The sequence below is a fragment of the Tympanuchus pallidicinctus genome, unplaced genomic scaffold, assembly GCF_026119805.1.
Source record: "Tympanuchus pallidicinctus isolate F22 unplaced genomic scaffold, pur_lepc_1.0 scaffold3, whole genome shotgun sequence".
In the NCBI taxonomy this organism is placed as follows: domain Eukaryota; kingdom Metazoa; phylum Chordata; class Aves; order Galliformes; family Phasianidae; genus Tympanuchus; species Tympanuchus pallidicinctus.
Window position 1 is genome coordinate 16,136,368 of NW_026294747.1, and position 20,895 is coordinate 16,157,262.

The 20,895-nt window shown below is 60.0% G+C and overlaps 1 protein-coding gene across 1 annotated transcript; it reads left to right on the forward strand.

Annotated features, from left to right (window-relative positions):
- The first annotated feature begins 4,439 nt into the window (after window positions 1–4,439).
- On the forward strand, window positions 4,440–19,739 carry LOC128086868 (deleted in malignant brain tumors 1 protein-like). Its single transcript, XM_052695859.1, has 23 exons — window positions 4,440–4,496; window positions 4,609–4,929; window positions 5,005–5,319; window positions 5,399–5,701; window positions 5,794–6,108; window positions 6,186–6,500; window positions 6,571–6,879; window positions 6,956–7,309; window positions 7,428–7,574; window positions 7,660–7,749; window positions 7,828–7,911; window positions 8,065–8,224; window positions 10,024–10,364; window positions 10,478–10,798; window positions 10,873–11,187; window positions 11,267–11,569; window positions 11,656–11,970; window positions 12,048–12,362; window positions 12,433–12,741; window positions 12,818–13,171; window positions 13,290–13,436; window positions 19,385–19,474; window positions 19,553–19,739. Exons 1-23 carry the CDS (start codon window positions 4,445–4,447, stop codon window positions 19,729–19,731), a joined length of 5,754 nt encoding a protein of 1,917 aa, XP_052551819.1. The 5' UTR covers window positions 4,440–4,444; the 3' UTR covers window positions 19,732–19,739.
- The last annotated feature ends 1,156 nt before the right edge of the window (window positions 19,740–20,895 follow it).

Here is a 20,895-nt window from a genome sequence, read left to right on the forward strand (position 1 = left end):
AGCAAAGACAGCGAGAACTGTTTTGTCTCTATAGCCACATCCAGCCTAAGAAACACCAGTGCATCGTGAGACTGAGAAGCAGGAAGAAAAAAAAAAAATGACACCGTTTTCATTTTACATCAACCGGAAAACTTTTTTTTTTTTCCACCAGATCTCTCAGATGCGCCTTCTTGTGGCAAGGCACGGTACGAGCAGGTCTGCTATTCCACGTCACCAACACAGGGCTCCTTATCATCAGGCAGACCTTTAGTCTCAATCAGATTCTGTTTACCTCTTAGGTGAGACTGTCGGAATTGAGTAAAACAGCATCTATGAAAGCAAGCAAACTCTAAGGCTAGGAAGCAGAATCTCTTCTTGGCCAGCATGTAACTTTTATTCATTTTCTTCCTTGAGAAAGGGTTCATATTTCCTTTTTAGGCAACACATTTTGCCTGATATCTGCAATAACCAAACAGGGAAATACAGTATTCATTTGCCAAGAGCAAATTTTTTATTCCTTTGGGAAACCAGGGGATTTTTCTTGCTTTATACAACAAGTTAGAATCAGGAGAGGGAGGAAGGACAGCAGGCAGCTGCCAGTGCTACCCTCCAGGATCATTACAGTTTGCATTGCTAACACACCTGCCTAATCCTGTCATTGAAAAGCAAGAAGGCTCATTTTCCTATAAGTACTTTCCACTTTGTCAGTCTTCATATACATTAGCTCTGCTTCCTCAGGATGTACAGCACTGTCATAACTCGTCTGAGCCTTATTTCCTGCAACAAAACAGATCTGAGTGACACTTCCCTTTCACCTGACTGCTTGAGGCTACCCATAATGGCAGGGCATCTTCCCACTCTTAGGCCTTGCCCAGCCTGTGACCAATGGCTGCAGTGCAGGGGGCCTCTCTGAGAAAAAGAAATGTGCCGGTTGGCTGTGCTGATTCTACCTAGACCTGTTCCTGAGTTCTGGGAGAGAAGAACTGGGGAATGTGGGCACAGCACCTGGTGCTTGAGCAGCAGCCTCAGAGCCTCATGTGCATTCATACCCTTCCAACCTATCTCCCTGCTTTGTTTCTCCTGCTCCCACCATGGGCTTGCAGAGCTCTGCAGTTTGCCTGCACTCCTCCTAGTCCACCTCCTGCCCTTGTTCGGAGTCTTATTGGTTGCAAGGTACAGGTTGATTCTCCTGGAAGGGCACCCGTAGCTAGATCCACTAGCACAACCAGAGGTTTATTTCCTGGCATCATTTCCATTTTTGCTTTGTCAGCTCTGCATCTCAGCACTGTTCTCTTATTGTCTTCTTACTATTTTCTTCTTACCATCATAACTCAGAAGTCTTCAATCAGTTAACCCAGCTGGAATAAACATTCCTGCATGCTCACGTGCCCTCACTGATGAGTGTGACAGATCAGATGTGGTTACCATCAATTCCTACTTTTATTATTCAGTGTTGCACTAGAAAAGGCCTTCATTAGAAACTCTCAAAAGAGCACTCTCCTAACATAAATGCTTACACGTGGCTTTTGTGCCTATGAACTGCCTTCCTTTTTCTCCCTCTCCTCTTCCTTACTTTACCACTAACCTAGGGATTTGCCGAGGTACTTCTGTCCCATCATGCTGAAAAACAAAATACTTTTCAACTGTACTTCCATACCCACAGCTGAAAGACTTTGCACCTCTTTTTAACCACCAGAAAAGTCAGTCTGAGACATCTGAAGTCCATCTGCAATCATTAGATCATTTATAATCACCTGTTTTATTTGATTTAATGCTAGCAAAGGAAGCCTGAGTGGCCAGGACAAATTTGCAGCTGGATGTTTTGATAAGTAAATCTGACTGAGTGAGCTGACTCTCACCCTGTGCTTGCTGGTAGGATTGCCATTTCTGAGAACGTCCCTTGTCAGTGAGAAGGGGACAGGCCTTGCAGAGCTCCCTCAGAAACAAGAGACATCGTATCAGAGGTCCAAGTCATCTCCCACACCTGTCTCTTCATTCAGTCTACAGGCATCTGGAGTACCAAAGAAAGGGAGCGAATCAACTACCTTCGCACTGGAGTCTCAAGTAGAGGAGCATCAGTTCATACAGTTGCAGTATTTCCCTGCAGGTGGCACATTCCCCCAAGGACTGTGCCGCAGCTCAGTGCACGCAAAGCTCTGCAGGTTCATGGGCCCTTCTAGGGCCCCAAGCCCCCTTGCCTGCAACCCCACGGATGCGCAAAGCCACAGTGCTATCACCAGCACTGCAGGTGGCGCAGCAGCTGCATGCTGTTTATGTCAAGACAGGGTCCCTGTGCAGGGGAAACTTTCCCATTTGGGGATACTCCTGTCCTTGTGGAGATCCACTCCCTGCGGGCAAAGCCCCAGACTCAGCTCAAGGATATGCAGTGCCCAAGAGGGCTGGCTTACATCACGGAAATATTGTACCAAGCTCCCATGCTGGGGATGCATGATGCCAGAAGAGGAGCCAAAGCTCAAGTTAGGGCACAAAGCAGGGTCAGAGCATTCTAGCAGGTTCCTATACACTGGTGACATGTTCATCCTAGTGATAGAGGAGCCATCGAGCAGACGTGCTGTGCTGGAGCTCTCTCTCACTCACATGGAAGGGCAAGAGGAGAATGGGAACCTCAAGGGCAGCCTTGGCTGCAGTGCGATCACCAGTGGAGTTCAGGATCCTTAAGGCAGCAAAGAGGGCACAGAGCGAGATCACAGCTCACAGCCCTGCGCCTCAGGACAGCAGAGGCAGGCCTTCGCAAACAGATCCTTATGAAATTACCAGAAAACAGAAGCCCAAATATAATAATGAATTCAGAAGACTGCGATGTCTACTTAACAAGAAAGACCGCGTGTCCCCACAGGCACACAGGTGCAGGCACGCTGCCACACGCTGCGGTTTCAGCCGGCAGGCAGCTGAGCAGCACCCGGCCGTTCGCTCGCTCCGCCCCTGCCCCCAGTGTGCCATGGGGGAGAGAGCTGTAAACAGCCTCGAGGGCAGCTACAAACAGCAAAGGGCGGAAAGCAGTTACAGAAATTCAGATGATAACTGTAGTGTGTGCATCTCCACACGCATTCACAGCCTTTTCGCACACGTTCTGATAAGCAAACCTGAGTCAGCTGGCTCTCACCCGGCGCTTGCTGGGAGGATCTGCACTGCTGGGGACACCTCCGTTGGCAGTGGGAAGAGCACCCCGTGAAAGAGCTCCCTCTGACACCAGAGACATCGGGCCGGGGGCTGAGCCACCTCCTGCACTTGGCTGCTACCGCAGTCTGTAAGGACCCGCAGCGGCTGAGGTCAGGATTCGCATCCCTGACGTATGCTCCCAAAGGAAGGTGCCGTGCCACCGCTGCCATTAATCAAGGAGGAATGGTGGCCTCCTGGCTGGCAGCACTCATCCATTCCATGAGGGCCAGGCCTTCCCGCCAGGGCGGGAGCGATGCCCGGGTGTTGCCAGCATCCCCATCCTGCACACCCTCAGCGGAAGCCCGGCCCCGCAGCCGCGTTCCCCGGTGCCCACCAAGCCGTGCCACCATGCAGTGACCCCGTAGCGAGGCTGGGCGCTGCCCCACGTCCCAGCCCTGCGGACAGGCAGGGTTTCGCTTTTGAAAGCGGCCGCACACCCATCGCACACTTCCTCCTTCCCCACACCGGGCTGCATGTGGGGACACGGGCAGGGACAGCTCGGCCTGCAGCCTTCCTTCCCCTGTGCAGTTGGGGTTGCTGTGCTGGCCTCGCAGCAGCCACACAGCCTTGGACTGCAGCAATCTGCAGCTGTCCCTGTGTCTGCTCCTGCAGCAGGACAGCAAAGCAGGGCAGCAAGACCTTCCTGCATGCTGCAGGCTCGAGTAGAACAGCATCACCTTATGCAGTGTATTGCTTCTGTGCGGGTGCCACGGTAGCTGTGTGAGGTTGGTGCTCACAATGGGTCCCCATGTGATGGATAACATCCCCTCTTGTCTGTGCTGCAGGGAGATCATGGTGGTGCATGTGCCCCAATGCAGGCAGTGTTGTGAGGGGCTGGGGATGGTCCTCGAGACTATATCCTGGTCAGGATGTGAATGAAACTGCTGCCTTTGGAATCACCACGCCAGCTCCAGAACCTCACAATCATGGGGTGGGCTCTAGGCTGCAGAGGGAGAACCTGTATCCTGTCCTTGCTGGGACTTGCAATAAATGGTCACAGGCCATCCTCACAACAGGGACATGCAGCATGCAGGCAGGCTGGCTCTCCTTGGTGACATGCAGGCAATGAACACTGGTGATGGAGCTGCGTGACGCCAGAAGCGGAGACAAGTCTCATATTTGGGCACGAAGCAGGTTATTGGAGGCTGGGACCCAGCAGGCGGCTGATAACCCTGCTGATAACGGCTCCCACCGCACCTCGCCATCCCCATTGGCTCCTGCCAGCAGGGGCTGCCTATATCTCCCCCTCCCCATCCTGGGCTGCAGGCTGTGCATGTGGGGCACGATGATGCCTGCCAGGGTGCTGGGGTTGCTCCTCAGTTTGCAGCTCTGCATGGGTGAGTCGTGGGGCAGTGGGGTGGCTGTGGGACAGGGGGGAAGCAGAGGGGCAGGGTTGCAGCCAAGGGTCGGCCACCCCCTGGCTCAGCCACCTCCCTGGGGTGCCCACAGGCAGTGAGGAGCTGCGGCTGGTGGATGGCGGTGGACGCTGTGCCGGTCGGGTGGAGGTGAAGCATGAAGGCGAATGGGGATCCGTCTGCAGCTACAACATCCAGTGGAGCATGCAAGCAGCCACTGTGGTGTGTCGTCAGCTGGGCTGTGGCACGGTGGCCCATAGGTCCCCATATGCCCCATTTGGGCAGGGCAAGGGACGCATCTGGCTTCATCCTTACTTCTGCGATGGCACTGAGACCAAGCTGCAGAACTGCCTTCACTTTGGCTTTGGGAATCACTTCTGTGGCCATGATCGGGATGTTGGGGTGATCTGCACAGGTGAGGTAGGGTGACTGGGATGCAAACACAGTGCCAGGACCCCTGGGCCAGGGCTGAGCCTGATCCCTGATGCAGAGGCGCTGGAGCTGCGGCTGGTGGATGGTGGGGGACCCTGTGAGGGGAGAGTAGAGATGAAGCTGCGGGGACGCTGGGGCACAGTGAGTGACTTTGGCTGGAACATGAATCATGCCGAGGTGGTGTGCCAGCAGCTGGGTTGTGGCTCGGCTTCTCACACCACATTTACGTGGGGTATTTCGCAAGTCCACACTCCTCTTATGTTGGCCATTGAAAACTGCAATGGGAACGAGAAGACCATCTGGGACTGCAACATTTTTGGTTGGGGTCCCTACAATACTCCTCGTTTTTATAATGCATCTGTGGTCTGCCAAGGTGAGAGCTGGGGGCATATGGCAGTATGGGGAGGCAACTGCCCGCATCACCCAGCCCAGCAGCCCACTTCCCTTGGCAGGGTTCTCCCGGCTGGCCGGAGGGGACAGTGAGTGCTCAGGGAGACTGGAGGTGCGGCAGGGCCAGGCCTGGGTCAGCGTCTGTCACGGCCATGTGGACCTCATGGCCGCCCACGTTGTCTGCAGAGAGCTGGGCTGTGGTACAGCACTGGCCCTATATGGGACTGAGCAATTTGGTGCAGCAGAGGGGCCATTCTGGCATGGCGCCTTTGAGTGCAATGGCACTGAGCCCCTCCTGTCCGCTTGCACACAGCGGCCTCCACACATCCAGACCTGCACCCAAAACACAGCCATCATCTGCTCCTGTAAGTGCAAGGGCTGTAGATCTGCAGGGGCCCTGTGCAGTGTGGAGTGCTCAGGGGGTCCCTCACTCCACCAACCCCTCTCTCTGCTGCAGATTACACCGGGTTCCGGCTTGTGGATGGTGGCTCAGCCTGCACCGGGCGGGTGGAGGTGGAGGCACAAGGGGTGTGGGGACCCCTGTGTGCCACTGCCTGGGACCTGCCCGATGCCCATGTCCTCTGCCACCACCTGGGCTGTGGCTCTGCTATCTCCCTACTCCCACCAGGCCATTTTGGAAAAGGGATAGGGACACTGCGGCGTGATGCCTTCAGCTGCAGTGGGAACGAGTGGCACCTGGGCAAGTGCCCTGTGGATGTGCTGGGACAGCCCGCCTGCCCCCCTGGGCACACCGCTGCCGTCAACTGCTCAGGTGGGTACGGGGAAAGTGGGAAGCTCCAGTAGGTGGGGAGCAATGCCAGCTCCCACAGCACAGCCGGGCTGTTGCAGGTGTCACCGAGCCCCTGAGGCTCCACGGTGGGGAAAGCCGTTGTGACGGACAGCTGGAGGTGGCCGTGCGCCCCGGTGCCTGGGCCCGTGTGTCTGTGGGGCTGTGGGACAATGGCACTGCCACCGTGGCCTGCCGGCAGCTGGGCTGCGGTGTGCCTGAGAAAATCTACGCTGCGCCGGCCAATGGCTCGGGCCCCATGGAGCTGCAGGAGCTGCGCTGTGTGGGCACCGAGGGGCTCGTGGCACAGTGTAACATTTCAGGGATGGCCACAGAGCTCAGCAGGAGCCCTGAGGATCTGGCCATTGCCTGCTCAGGTGAGTGCACAGGGAAGGGCCACGAGCACAATGCTGCCATCCCCATCCGCAGCCCAACCCACCCATGCAGGAAGCAAGCAGCTGAGGCTGGTAGGCGGCCCGGGGCGCTGTGCCGGCAGGGTGGAGGTGTACAGCGAGGGCAGGTGGGGCACCGTCTGCCAGGACACCTGGACCCTGCAGGATGCCACCGTCGTCTGTCGCCAGCTGGGCTGCGGATGGGCCCTGGAGGCACCTGGCTCCGAGCGCTTTGGGCCTGGCACCGGGACGCTGTGGCCAGGTGCCGGGGGCTGCTCTGGCACAGAGGATGCTCTGTGGCACTGCGCAGCCCCAGTGCAGCGTGGCTGCCAGATTGGAGGTGGAGCGGGCGCTGTGTGCTCAGGTGAGTGCCACCATCCCTCTGCACGGGAGCAGCCCCACCGCCCTCGGGGTGCAGTGATCCCCTGACCTCGTTGCAGGGCTGCTGGACCTGCGGCTGACGGGAAAGAGCAGCAGATGCAGTGGATACCTGGAGGTGCTGCATGAGGGGACGTGGGGTCCTGTTTGTGCCAACGGCACCAGCCCTGCCACGGCCACTGCCGTCTGCCGCCAGCTGGGATGTGGCTCTAAGGGGGAGCTGGGAGAACCAGTCTCTGCAGAGGGCTTAGAACCCGCCTGGCTGAGCTGGGTGAGTTGTGAGGAGGGAGCCCGCTCGCTCTGGCGCTGCCCCTCAGCGCCATGGCAGCTGCAGGAATGCGACACCACTGGGATCACCTACATCTCCTGTGACGAGGACGCCAGGGACAGCAGTGAGGCTACCAGCCCAGCCCCAGGTAGCAGCCACTGGGACAGAGACACCCCAACAAAAATGGCTTTGTCCTCGCTCACTGTCCTCTGACTGCTGCCCTGAGATCCCCACGGGGCCTCACGCTTGCTATCGCTGCCCCACAGCTCTCACCCACAGCGCCGTCCCGCTGACTGCAGCGCCAAGCAGGGTGTCAGCACTCACGGTGCTGTGCGTGGTCCTGGGGACGCTGCTGTGCCTGGCCCTGGCCGCCCTGGCAGTCCTGGCACACCGCACTCGGGCCCAGAGCCAAGGTGGGCACCGCTCTGCAGGTTCTCCAACACGGGGCAGAACCCTGGGGACACTGGGGGCACCGGTGCCATGCACGCTGCTTTGCAGGCCCCAGCAAGGATGCTGCCTCTGAGGTTGTGTATGAGGAGCTGGACTACAGCCTGATGCCTGATTACCAGGAGGTGCCCAGCCACACAGGTGGGAGCGGGAGAGTCCCTGGGGCTTGAGGCTGTCCTCATCCCCTGTTGTGTCCCTAACACTCTTCCTCACCTCCAGGCTCCCTGTCCCAGGGCTCAGGGAAAAAGGTGTCGGAACCCAGTGGGGACGGTGCAGAGGAGAGCAACCTCCAGGTGTCCCCAGGTAGGGACATGGGCACAGAGGTGCACTGTGAGGACAGAAGGACACAGGGCACCCTTCAGAGGGGACAGAAGAAAACAGCACTGATGGGGAGGTGAGGGCACGAAGCCCCTCCCATCTGTATCCTCACCAATGTCCCATCCATGTCTGTTGCAGACCCCCTTGCTGAGCCCCATCACAGCCCCTCACATGGCTACGATGATGCTATGGCTGTGCTGGAGGTGTCCGTCTCTCCCCACCTCGGGGACGCTCCAGCACAACCACCCGAGGACACAGGATATGACGACGTTGGTGTCAGCACCCTGGGGACATCGCTGTGAGCAGCCTGTGGGGACATGGCTGGAACAGGGACCTCTGCTCCCAAGAAGGGGCAGCCCTGTTCTTGGCAGCATCACCTTTCCCTGCCTGGTGCACAAAACAGCAGCAAATTGCTCCGTTCTCCTTCCTGAAGCTGGGACACAACAGCAAGTTGACATGTAAAAATAATTTTCTGTAGCTCTTTCCTAATGAGTATCTCTCCTTTATTAAAACCCCAAATCAGTGGAGAAACTCACTTCCAGCCTTGGCTTCCGTACCTGATTCTGTCAGCCACCCCTCGTGGCTCTGGGGCAAAGATAGATTTCAGAGATCTCCCCTTTGGCTCTGGGCACGGGGGTAACAAAGGCAAGAGTGTGAAAGCTGACAGAGATGAGGTGGGACGGCTCCCCTGACTGCTGCGCTGCAGTGGAAGGACAACAAGGACGCGTGTCCCCACAGGCACACAGGTGCAGGCACGCTGCCACACGCTGCGGTTTCAGCCGGCAGGCAGCTGAGCAGCACCCGGCCGTTCGCTCGCTCCGCCCCTGCCCCCAGTGTGCCATGGGGGAGAGAGCTGTAAACAGCCTCGAGGGCAGCTACAAACAGCAAAGGGCGGAAAGCAGTTACAGAAATTCAGATGATAACTGTAGTGTGTGCATCTCCACACGCATTCACAGCCTTTTCGCACACGTTCTGATAAGCAAACCTGAGTCAGCTGGCTCTCACCCGGCGCTTGCTGGGAGGATCTGCACTGCTGGGGACACCTCCGTTGGCAGTGGGAAGAGCACCCCGTGAAAGAGCTCCCTCTGACACCAGAGACATCGGGCCGGGGGCTGAGCCACCTCCTGCACTTGGCTGCTACCGCAGTCTGTAAGGACCCGCAGCGGCTGAGGTCAGGATTCGCATCCCTGACGTATGCTCCCGAAGGACGGTGCCGAGCAGCCGTCCTGCCCCATCAGCTCCGTGCCACCGCTGCCATCAATCAAGGAGGAATGGCAGCCAGAGCCGAATGCCTGGCCCTGCTGAGCCCCGATGCCTCCTGCCGGAGCTCTGCACCACGAGCACAGCGGGGCAGCAGTGACGCCCAGGTGCTGCCAGCGTCCCCACCCCGCAGCCGCGTTCCCCGGTGCCCACCGAGCCGTGCCGCCATGCAGTGACCCTGCAGCGGGGCCGGGAGCTTCCCCACTTCCCAGCCCTGCAGATAGGCAGGGTTTCGCTTTTGAAAGCGGCCGCGCACCCATCGCACACTTCCTCCTTCCCCACACCGGGCTGCACGAGGGGACACGGGCAGGGACAGCTCGGCCTGCAGCCTTCCTTCCCCTGTGCAGTTGGGGTTGCTGTGCTGGCCTCGCAGCAGCCGCACAGCCCTTGGACTGCAGCAATCTGCAGCTGTGCCTGTGTCTGCTCCTGCAGCAGGACAGCAAAGCAGGGCAGCAAGACCTTCCTGCATGCTGCAGGCTCGAGTAGAACAGCATCACCTTATGCAGTGTATTGCTTCTGTGCGGGTGGCACGGCAGCTGTGTGAGGTTGGTGCTCACAATGGGTCCCTGCATGGAGAAAACATCCCCTCTTGCCTGTGCTGCAGGGAGAATGTTGGGTCCACTTGTATTCAGATGCAGGCAGTGCTGCATCCCAACAGCTGATGCAAGGGCCCTGCTGCCAGCATGGGGACTTTATTCACCCCCACTGCTGCTTGAGGAACCACAAAACCAGCTCTAGGGCTGCACTATAATGTGGTACGCACTAGAGTGCAGAGGGAGGCCTTGTTAGGGGTCGGTCTATACCCTGTGGGGACCCTCTCTGCATGGACACAGCCAGAGCCGCAGCCCCTACTCAGGGACATGCGCAGCACCCAGGCAGGCTGGCTCCCCTTGGTGATACACAGGCAGTGAGCCCCGTGGTGGGGCTGCGTGACGCCAGAAGCGGAGACAAGTCTCATATTTGGGCACGAAGCAGGTTATTGGAGGCTGGGACCCAGCAGGCGGCTGATAACCCTGCTGATAACGGCTCCCACCGCACCTCGCCATCCCCATTGGCTCCTGCCAGCAGGGGCTGCCTATATCTCCCCCTCCCCATCCTGGGCTGCAGGCTGTGCATGTGGGGCACGATGATGCCTGCCAGGGTGCTGGGGCTGCTCCTCAGTTTGCAGCTCTGCATGGGTGAGTCGTGGGGCAGTGGGGTGGCTGTGGGACAGGGGGGAAGCAGAGGGGCAGGGTTTGCAGCCAAGGGTCGGCCACCCCCTGGCTCAGCCACCTCCCTGGGGAGCCCACAGGCAGTGAGGAGCTGCGGCTGGTGGATGGCGGTGGACGCTGTGCCGGTCGGGTGGAGGTGAAGCATGAAGGCGAATGGGGATCCGTCTGCAGCTATGACTTCGACTGGGACATACGAGGGGCCAGTGTGGTGTGTCGTCAGCTGGGCTGTGGCACGGTGGCCCATGCATCCCCATATGCCCCATTCGGGCAAGGCAAGGGACGCATCTGGCTTCATCCCTTCTTCTGCCGCGGCACTGAGACCAAGCTGGAGAACTGCCCCCACTTTGGCTGGGGGAACCACTTCTGTGGCCATGAGTGGGATGTTGGGGTGATCTGCACAGGTGAGGCAGGGTGTCTGGGATGGGAACAGAATGCCAGGACCCCTGGGCATGGCTGAGGCCAATCCCTGATGCAGAGGCACTGGAGCTGCGGCTGGCAGACGGTGGAGGACCCTGTGAGGGGAGAGTAGAGATGAAGCTGCGGGGACGCTGGGGCACAGTGACAGATGATGCCTGGGACATGGATGATGCTGAGGTGGTGTGCCAGCAGCTGGGTTGCGGCTCAGCTGCTGGCGCGTTCTTTGCCTCACAATTTCGGTCAGTAGATGGCCCCATCATGTTGGCCTTTATTGACTGCCGTGGAGATGAGGCTGCCCTGTGGAATTGTAACATTCGGGGCTGGGGTCCCTACAATGGTCCTCATGATTATGACATTGCTGTGGTCTGCCAAGGTGAGAGCTGGAGGCATATGGCACTATGGGGAGCCCATCACTCATATCCCCCTGCCCAGCAGCTCACCTCCCTTGGCAGGGTTCTCCCGGCTGGCCGGAGGGGACAGTGAGTGCTCAGGGAGACTGGAGGTGCGGCAGGGCCAGGCCTGGGTCAGCGTCTGTCACGGCCACGTGGACCTCATGGCCGCCCACGTTGTCTGCAGAGAGCTGGGCTGTGGTACAGCACTGGCCCTATATGGGACTGAGCAATTTGGTGCAGCAGAGGGGCCATTCTGGCATGGCGCCTTTGAGTGCAACGGCACTGAGCCCCTCCTGTCCGCTTGCACACAGCGGCCTCCGCACATCCAGACCTGCACCCAAAACACAGCCATCATCTGCTCCTGTAAGTGCTGTGGATCTGCAGGGGCCCTGTGCAGTGTGGAGTGCTCAGGGGGTCCCTCACTCCACCAACCCCTCTCTCTGCTGCAGATTACACCGGGTTCCGGCTTGTGGATGGTGGCTCAGCCTGCACCGGGCGGGTGGAGGTGGAGGCACAAGGGGTGTGGGGACCCCTGTGTGCCACTGCCTGGGACCTGCCCGATGCCCACATCCTCTGCCACCACCTGGGCTGTGGCTCTGCTATCTCCCTACTCCCACCAGGCCATTTTGGAAAAGGGATAGGGACACTGCGGCGTGATGCCTTCAGCTGCAGTGGGAACGAGTGGCACCTGGGCAAGTGCCCTGTGGATGTGCTGGGACAGCCCGCCTGCCCCCCTGGGCACACCGCTGCCGTCAACTGCTCAGGTGGGTACGGGGAAAGTGGGAAGCTCCAGTAGGTGGGGAGCAATGCCAGCTCCCACAGCACAGCCGGGCTGTTGCAGGTGTCACCGAGCCCCTGAGGCTCCACGGTGGGGAAAGCCGTTGTGACGGACAGCTGGAGGTGGCCGTGCGCCCCGGTGCCTGGGCCCGTGTGTCTGTGGGGCTGTGGGACAATGGCACTGCCACCGTGGCCTGCCGGCAGCTGGGCTGCGGTGTGCCTGAGAAAATCTACGCTGCGCCGGCCAATGGCTCGGGCCCCATGGAGCTGCAGGAGCTGCGCTGTGTGGGCACCGAGGGGCTCGTGGCACAGTGTAACATTTCAGGGATGGCCACAGAGCTCAGCAGGAGCCCTGAGGATCTGGCCATTGCCTGCTCAGGTGAGTGCACAGGGAAGGGCCACGAGCACAATGCTGCCATCCCCATCCGCAGCCCAACCCACCCATGCAGGAAGCAAGCAGCTGAGGCTGGTAGGCGGCCCGGGGCGCTGTGCCGGCAGGGTGGAGGTGTACAGCGAGGGCAGGTGGGGCACCGTCTGCCAGGACACCTGGACCCTGCAGGATGCCACCGTCGTCTGTCGCCAGCTGGGCTGCGGATGGGCCCTGGAGGCACCTGGCTCCGAGCGCTTTGGGCCTGGCACCGGGACGCTGTGGCCAGGTGCCGGGGGCTGCTCTGGCACAGAGGATGCTCTGTGGCACTGCGCAGCCCCAGTGCAGCGTGGCTGCCAGATTGGAGGTGGAGCGGGCGCTGTGTGCTCAGGTGAGTGCCACCATCCCTCTGCACGGGAGCAGCCCCACCGCCCTCGGGGTGCAGTGATCCCCTGACCTCGTTGCAGGGCTGCTGGACCTGCGGCTGACGGGAAAGAGCAGCAGATGCAGTGGATACCTGGAGGTGCTGCATGAGGGGACGTGGGGTCCTGTTTGTGCCAACGGCACCAGCCCTGCCACGGCCACTGCCGTCTGCCGCCAGCTGGGATGTGGCTCTAAGGGGGAGCTGGAAGAACCAGTCTCTGCAGAGGGCTTAGAACCCGCCTGGCTGAGCTGGGTGAGTTGTGAGGAGGGAGCCCGCTCGCTCTGGCGCTGCCCCTCAGCGCCATGGCAGCTGCAGGAATGCGACACCACTGGGATCACCTACATCTCCTGTGACGAGGACGCCAGGGACAGCAGTGAGGCTACCAGCCCAGCCCCAGGTAGCAGCCACTGGGACGGAGACACCCCAACAAAAATGGCTTTGTCCTCGCTCACTGTCCTCTGACTGCTGCCCTGAGATCCCCACGGGGCCTCACGCTTGCTATCGCTGCCCCACAGCTCTCACCCACAGCGCCGTCCCGCTGACTGCAGCGCCAAGCAGGGTGTCAGCACTCACGGTGCTGTGCGTGGTCCTGGGGACGCTGCTGTGCCTGGCCCTGGCCGCCCTGGCAGTCCTGGCACACCGCACTCGGGCCCAGAGCCAAGGTGGGCACCGCTCTGCAGGTTCTCCAACACGGGGCAGAACCCTGGGGACACTGGGGGCACCGGTGCCATGCACGCTGCTTTGCAGGCCCCAGCAAGGATGTTGCCTCTGAGGTTGTGTATGAGGAGCTGGACTACAGCCTGATGCCTGATTACCAGGAGGTGCCCAGCCACACAGGTGGGAGCGGGAGAGTCCCTGGGGCTTGAGGCTGTCCTCATCCCCTGTTGTGTCCCTAACACTCTTCCTCACCTCCAGGCTCCCTGTCCCAGGGCTCAGGGAAAAAGGTGTTGGAACCCAGTGGGGACGGTGCACAGGAGAGCAACCTGCAGGTGTCCCCAGGTAGGGACATGGGCACAGAGGTGCACTGTGAGGACAGAAGGGCACAGGGCACCCTTCAGAGGGGACAGAAGAAAACAGCACTGATGGGGAGGTGAGGGCACGAAGCCCCTCCCATCTGTATCCTCACCAATGTCCCATCCATGTCTGTTGCAGACCCCCTTGCTGAGCCCCATCACAGCCCCTCACATGGCTACGATGATGCTATGGCTGTGCTGGAGGTGTCCGTCTCTCCCCACCTCGGGGACGCTCCAGCACAACCACCCGAGGACACAGGATATGACGACGTTGGCGTCAGCACCCTGGGGACATCGCTGTGAGCAGCCTGTGGGGACATGGCTGGAACAGGGACCTCTGCTCCCAAGAAGGGGCAGCCCTGTTCTTGGTAGCATCACCTTTCCCTGCCTGGTGAACAAAACAGCAGCAAATTGCTCCATTCTCCTTCCTGAAGCTGGGACACAACAGCAAGTTGACATGTAAAAATAATTTTCTGTAGCTCTTTCCTAATGAGTATCTCTCCTTTATTAAAACCCCAAATCAGTGGAGAAACTCACTTCCAGCCTTGGCTTCCATACCTGATTCTGTCAGCCACCCCTCGTGGCTCTGGGGCAAAGATAGATTTCAGAGATCTCCCCTTTGGCTCTGGGCACGGGGGTAACAAAGGCAAGAGTGTGAAAGCTGACAGAGATGAGGTGGGACGGCTCCCCTGACTGCTGCGCTGCAGTGGAAGGACAACAAGGACGCGTGTCCCCACAGGCACACAGGTGCAGGCACGCTGCCACACGCTGCGGTTTCAGCCGGCAGGCAGCTGAGCAGCACCCGGCCGTTCGCTCGCTCCGCCCCTGCCCCCAGTGTGCCATGGGGGAGAGAGCTGTAAACAGCCTCGAGGGCAGCTACAAACAGCAAAGGGCGGAAAGCAGTTACAGAAATTCAGATGATAACTGTAGTGTGTGCATCTCCACACGCATTCACAGCCTTTTCGCACACGTTCTGATAAGCAAACCTGAGTCAGCTGGCTCTCACCCGGCGCTTGCTGGGAGGATCTGCACTGCTGGGGACACCTCCGTTGGCAGTGGGAAGAGCACCCCGTGAAAGAGCTCCCTCTGACACCAGAGACATCGGGCCGGGGGCTGAGCCACCTCCTGCACTTGGCTGCTACCGCAGTCTGTAAGGACCCGCAGCGGCTGAGGTCAGGATTCGCATCCCTGACGTATGCTCCCGAAGGACGGTGCCGAGCAGCCGTCCTGCCCCATCAGCTCCGTGCCACCGCTGCCATCAATCAAGGAGGAATGGCAGCCAGAGCCGAATGCCTGGCCCTGCTGAGCCCCGATGCCTCCTGCCGGAGCTCTGCACCACGAGCACAGCGGGGCAGCAGTGACGCCCAGGTGCTGCCAGCGTCCCCACCCCGCAGCCGCGTTCCCCGGTGCCCACCGAGCCATGCCGCCATGCAGTGACCCTGCAGCGGGGCCGGGAGCTTCCCCACTTCCCAGCCCTGCAGATAGGCAGGGTTTCGCTTTTGAAAGCGGCCGCGCACCCATCGCACACTTCCTCCTTCCCCACACCGGGCTGCACGAGGGGACACGGGCAGGGACAGCTCGGCCTGCAGCCTTCCTTCCCCTGTGCAGTTGGGGTTGCTGTGCTGGCCTCGCAGCAGCCGCACAGCCCTTGGACTGCAGCAATCTGCAGCTGTGCCTGTGTCTGCTCCTGCAGCAGGACAGCAAAGTGGGGCAGCAAGACCTTCCTGCATGCTGCAGGCTCGAGTAGAACAGCATCACCTTATGCAGTGTATTGCTTCTGTGCGGGTGGCATCGGCAGCTGTGTGAGGTTGGTGCTCACATTGGGTCCCTGCATGCAGAAAACATCCCCTCTTGTCTGTGCTGCAGGGAGAATGTTGGGTCCACTTGTATTCAGATGCAGGCAGTGCTGCGTCCCAACAGCTGATGCAAGGGCCCTGCTGCCAGCATGGGGACTTTATTCACCCCCACTGCTGCCTGAGGAACCACAAAACCAGCTCTAGGGCTGCACTATCATGTGGTACGCACTAGAGTGCAGAGGGAGGCCTTGTTAGGGGTCGGTCTATACCCTGTGGGGACCCTCTCTGCATGGACACAGCCAGAGCCGCAGCCCCTACTCAGGGACATGCGCAGCACCCAGGCAGGCTGGCTCCCCTTGGTGATACACAGGCAGTGAGCCCCGTGGTGGGGCTGCGTGACGCCAGAAGCGGAGACAAGTCTCATATTTGGGCACGAAGCAGGTTATTGGAGGCTGGGACCCAGCAGGCGGCTGATAACCCTGCTGATAACGGCTCCCACCGCACCTCGCCATCCCCATTGGCTCCTGCCAGCAGGGGCTGCCTATATCTCCCCCTCCCCATCCTGGGCTGCAGGCTGTGCATGTGGGGCACGATGATGCCTGCCAGGGTGCTGGGGTTGCTCCTCAGTTTGCAGCTCTGCATGGGTGAGTCGTGGGGCAGTGGGGTGGCTGTGGGACAGGGGGGAAGCAGAGGGGCAGGGTTTGCAGCCAAGGGTCGGCCACCCCCTGGCTCAGCCACCTCCCTGGGGAGCCCACAGGCAGTGAGGAGCTGCGGCTGGTGGATGGCGGTGGACGCTGTGCCGGTCGGGTGGAGGTGAAGCATGAAGGCGAATGGGGATCCGTCTGCAGCTATGACTTCGACTGGGACATACGAGGGGCCAGTGTGGTGTGTCGTCAGCTGGGCTGTGGCACGGTGGCCCATGCATCCCCATATGCCCCATTCGGGCAAGGCAAGGGACGCATCTGGCTTCATCCCTTCTTCTGCCGCGGCACTGAGACCAAGCTGGAGAACTGCCCCCACTTTGGCTGGGGGAACCACTTCTGTGGCCATGATTGGGATGTTGGGGTGATCTGCTCAGGTGAGGCAGGGTGTCTGGGATGGGAACAGAATGCCAGGACCCCTGGGCATGGCTGAGGCCAATCCCTGATGCAGAGGCACTGGAGCTGCGGCTGGCAGACGGTGGAGGACCCTGTGAGGGGAGAGTAGAGATGAAGCTGCGGGGACGCTGGGGCACAGTGACAGATGATGCCTGGGACATGGATGATGCTGAGGTGGTGTGCCAGCAGCTGGGTTGCGGCTCAGCTGCTGGCGCGTTCTTTGCCTCACAATTTCGGTCAGTAGATGGCCCCATCATGTTGGCCTTTATTGACTGCCGTGGAGATGAGGCTGCCCTGTGGAATTGTAACATTCGGGGCTGGGGTCCCTACAATGGTCCTCATGATTATGACATTGCTGTGGTCTGCCAAGGTGAGAGCTGGAGGCATATGGCACTATGGGGAGCCCATCACTCATATCCCCCTGCCCAGCAGCTCACCTCCCTTGGCAGGGTTCTCCCGGCTGGCCGGAGGGTACAGTGAGTGCTCAGGGAGACTGGAGGTGCGGCAGGGCCAGGCCTGGGTCAGCGTCTGTCACGGCCACGTGGACCTCATGGCCGCCCACGTCGTCTGCAGAGAGCTGGGCTGTGGTACAGCACTGGCCCTATATGGGACTGAGCAATTTGGTGGAGCAGAGGGGCCATTCTGGCATGGCGCCTTTGAGTGCAACGGCACTGAGCCCCTCCTGTCCGCTTGCACACAGCGGCCTCCGCACATCCAGACCTGCACCCAAAACACAGCCATCATCTGCTCCTGTAAGTGCTGTGGATCTGCAGGGGCCCTGTGCAGTGTGGAGTGCTCAGGGGGTCCCTCACTCCACCAACCCCTCTCTCTGCTGCAGATTACACCGGGTTCCGGCTTGTGGATGGAGGCTCAGCTTGCACCGGGCGGGTGGAGGTGGAGGCACAAGGGGTGTGGGGACCCCTGTGTGCCACTGCCTGGGACCTGCCCGATGCCCACGTCCTCTGCCACCACCTGGGCTGTGGCTCTGCTATCTCCCTACTCCCACCAGGCCATTTTGGAAAAGGGATAGGGACACTGCGGCGTGATGCCTTCAGCTGCAGTGGGAACGAGTGGCACCTGGGCAAGTGCCCTGTGGATGTGCTGGGACAGCCCGCCTGCCCCCCTGGGCACACCGCTGCCGTCAACTGCTCAGGTGGGTGCGGGGACCATGGGAAGCTCCAGTAGGTGGGGAGCAATGCCAGCTCCCACAGCACAGCCGGGCTGTTGCAGGTGTCACCGAGCCCCTGAGGCTCCACGGTGGGGAAAGCCGTTGTGACGGACAGCTGGAGGTGGCCGTGCGCCCCGGTGCCTGGGCCCGTGTGTCTGTGGGGCTGTGGGACAATGGCACTGCCACCGTGGCCTGCCGGCAGCTGGGCTGCGGTGTGCCTGAGAAAATCTACACTGCGCCGGCCAATGGCTCGGGCCCCATGGAGCTGCAGGAGCTGCGCTGTGTGGGCACCGAGGGGCTCGTGGCACAGTGTAACATTTCAGGGATGGCCACAGAGCTCAGCAGGAGCCCTGAGGATCTGGCCATTGCCTGCTCAGGTGAGTGCACAGGGAAGGGCCACGAGCACAATGCTGCCATCCCCATCCGCAGCCCAACCCACCCATGCAGGAAGCAAGCAGCTGAGGCTGGTAGGCGGCCCGGGGCGCTGTGCCGGCAGGGTGGAGGTGTACAGCGAGGGCAGGTGGGGCACCGTCTGCCAGGACACCTGGACCCTGCAGGATGCCACCGTCGTCTGTCGCCAGCTGGGCTGCGGATGGGCCCTGGAGGCACCTGGCTCCGAGCGCTTTGGGCCTGGCACCGGGACGCTGTGGCCAGGTGCCGGGGGCTGCTCTGGCACAGAGGATGCTCTGTGGCACTGCGCAGCCCCAGTGCAGCGTGGCTGCCAGATTGGAGGTGGAGCGGGCGCTGTGTGCTCAGGTGAGTGCCACCATCCCTCTGCACGGGAGCAGCCCCACCACCCTCGGGGTGCAGTGATCCCCTGACCTCGTTGCAGGGCTGCTGGACCTGCGGCTGACGGGAAAGAGCAGCGGATGCAGTGGATACCTGGAGGTGCTGCATGAGGGGACGTGGGGTCCTGTTTGTGCCAACGGCACCAGCCCTGCCACGGCCACTGCCGTCTGCCGCCAGCTGGGATGTGGCTCTAAGGGGGAGCTGGGAGAACCAGTCTCTGCAGAGGGCTTAGAACCCGCCTGGCTGAGCTGGGTGAGTTGTGAGGAGGGAGCCCGCTCGCTCTGGCGCTGCCCCTCAGCGCCATGGCAGCTGCAGGAATGCGACACCACTGGGATCACCTACATCTCCTGTGACGAGGACGCCAGGGACAGCAGTGAGGCTACCAGCCCAGCCCCAGGTAGCAGCCACTGGGACAGAGACACCCCAACAAAAATGGCTTTGTCCTCGCTCACTGTCCTCTGACTGCTGCCCTGAGATCCCCACGGGGCCTCACGCTTGCTATCGCTGCCCCACAGCTCTCACCCACAGCGCCGTCCCGCTGACTGCAGCGCCAAGCAGGGTGTCAGCACTCACGGTGCTGTGCGTGGTCCTGGGGACGCTGCTGTGCCTGGCCCTGGCCGCCCTGGCAGTCCTGGCACACCGCACTCGGGCCCAGAGCCAAGGTGGGCACCGCTCTGCAGGTTCTCCAACACGGGGCAGAACCCTGGGGACACTGGGGGCACCGGTGCCATGCACGCTGCTTTGCAGGCCCCAGCAAGGATGCTGCCTCTGAGGTTGTGTATGAGGAGCTGGACTACAGCCTGATGCCTGATTACCAGGAGGTGCCCAGCCACACAGGTGGGAGCGGGAGAGTCCCTGGGGCTTGAGGCTGTCCTCATCCCCTGTTGTGTCCCTAACACTCTTCCTCACCTCCAGGCTCCCTGTCCCAGGGCTCAGGGAAAAAGGTGTCGGAACCCAGTGGGGACGGTGCAGAGGAGAGCAACCTGCAGGTGTCCCCAGGTAGGGACACGGGCACAGAGGTGCACTGTGAGGACAGAAGGGCACAGGACACCCTTCAGAGGGGACAGAAGAAAACAGCACTGATGGGGAGGTGAGGGCACGAAGCCCCTCCCATCTGTATCCTCACCAATGTCCCATCCATGTCTGTTGCAGACCCCCTTGCTGAGCCCCATCACAGCCCCTCACATGGCTACGATGATGCTATGGCTGTGCTGGAGGTGTCCGTCTCTCCCCACCTCGGGGACGCTCCAGCACAACCACCCGAGGACACAGGATATGACGACGTTGGTGTCAGCACCCTGGGGACATCGCTGTGAGCAGCCTGTGGGGACATGGCTGGAACAGGGACCTCTGCTCCCAAGAAGGGGCAGCCCTGTTCTTGGCAGCATCACCTTTCCCTGTTCGGTGCTGCAGAACAACAGCAAATTGCTCCGTTCTCCTTCCTGTAGCTGGGATACACAACAGCTAATCAGTTTTTTAAAGTTATTTTTCTGTAGCTCTTTCCTAATGAGTATCTCTTCTTTATTAAAACCCCAAGACTATGTGGAAACTCACTTCCAGCCTTGGGTCCTGTACCTGAGTCTGTCAGCCATTCCATGGAGACATGGGGTAAAGCTGAATTACAGATATATCCCCATTGGTTCTGGACACGGGTGAAACAACAGGAAGGGTTGGAAATCTCACAGATATGAGTTGAGATGGCTCCCATAGCTGCTGTGCTGCAATGTATAGAGAATAACAACTGCACGTCCCCCCAGGCACACAGATGTAGGCATGCTGGTGAAGCTTTTCTCCTCCATGTTATTGAAGGAGACAGTGGGGAGGGGATGCTGTACTGAAGCTTGCTCTCACTCACATGAAGATTCAGGTGGGGAATGAGAAGCTCAAGGGCAGCGTTGGCCACAGTGTCAATGAACTGTGGAGTTCAGCATCCTTAGGGCAGCGATGAGTACACGCAGCAATCTCACATCCCTGGGCTTCAGGACAGTAGAGGTTGGCCATCACAGGGAAATTCTTGCTTGTGATAAAGCCCTGGAAAGGCCCTGGTTAATATCCAAGGATCACCTTCTCCCAGCTCAGAAGCAACACACCCTGATGCAGAGAAAGTTTGGCAAAAACACTGGGAGGCCTGCATGGGTTAACAAGGAGATCCTGGCCTAATTCTAACACAAACTGGAAACCTACAGAGATGGAGCAAGAGTGGGCAATGTTAGAGGGAAGCATGCAGCTAGCATGAAGGGATTCCGAAAATCATTAAT

Excerpts from the sequence above, each read along its gene's own strand:
- LOC128086868 (XM_052695859.1), top strand. The coding sequence starts at position 4,445 with ATGATGCCTGCCAGGGTGCTGGGGTTGCTCCTCAGTTTGCAGCTCTGC. Across the intron at positions 6,880-6,955 it reads AGCGGGCGCTGTGTGCTCAG|GGCTGCTGGACCTGCGGCTG; the intron begins GTGAGTGCCACC and ends ACCTCGTTGCAG. Across the intron at positions 12,742-12,817 it reads AGCGGGCGCTGTGTGCTCAG|GGCTGCTGGACCTGCGGCTG; the intron begins GTGAGTGCCACC and ends ACCTCGTTGCAG.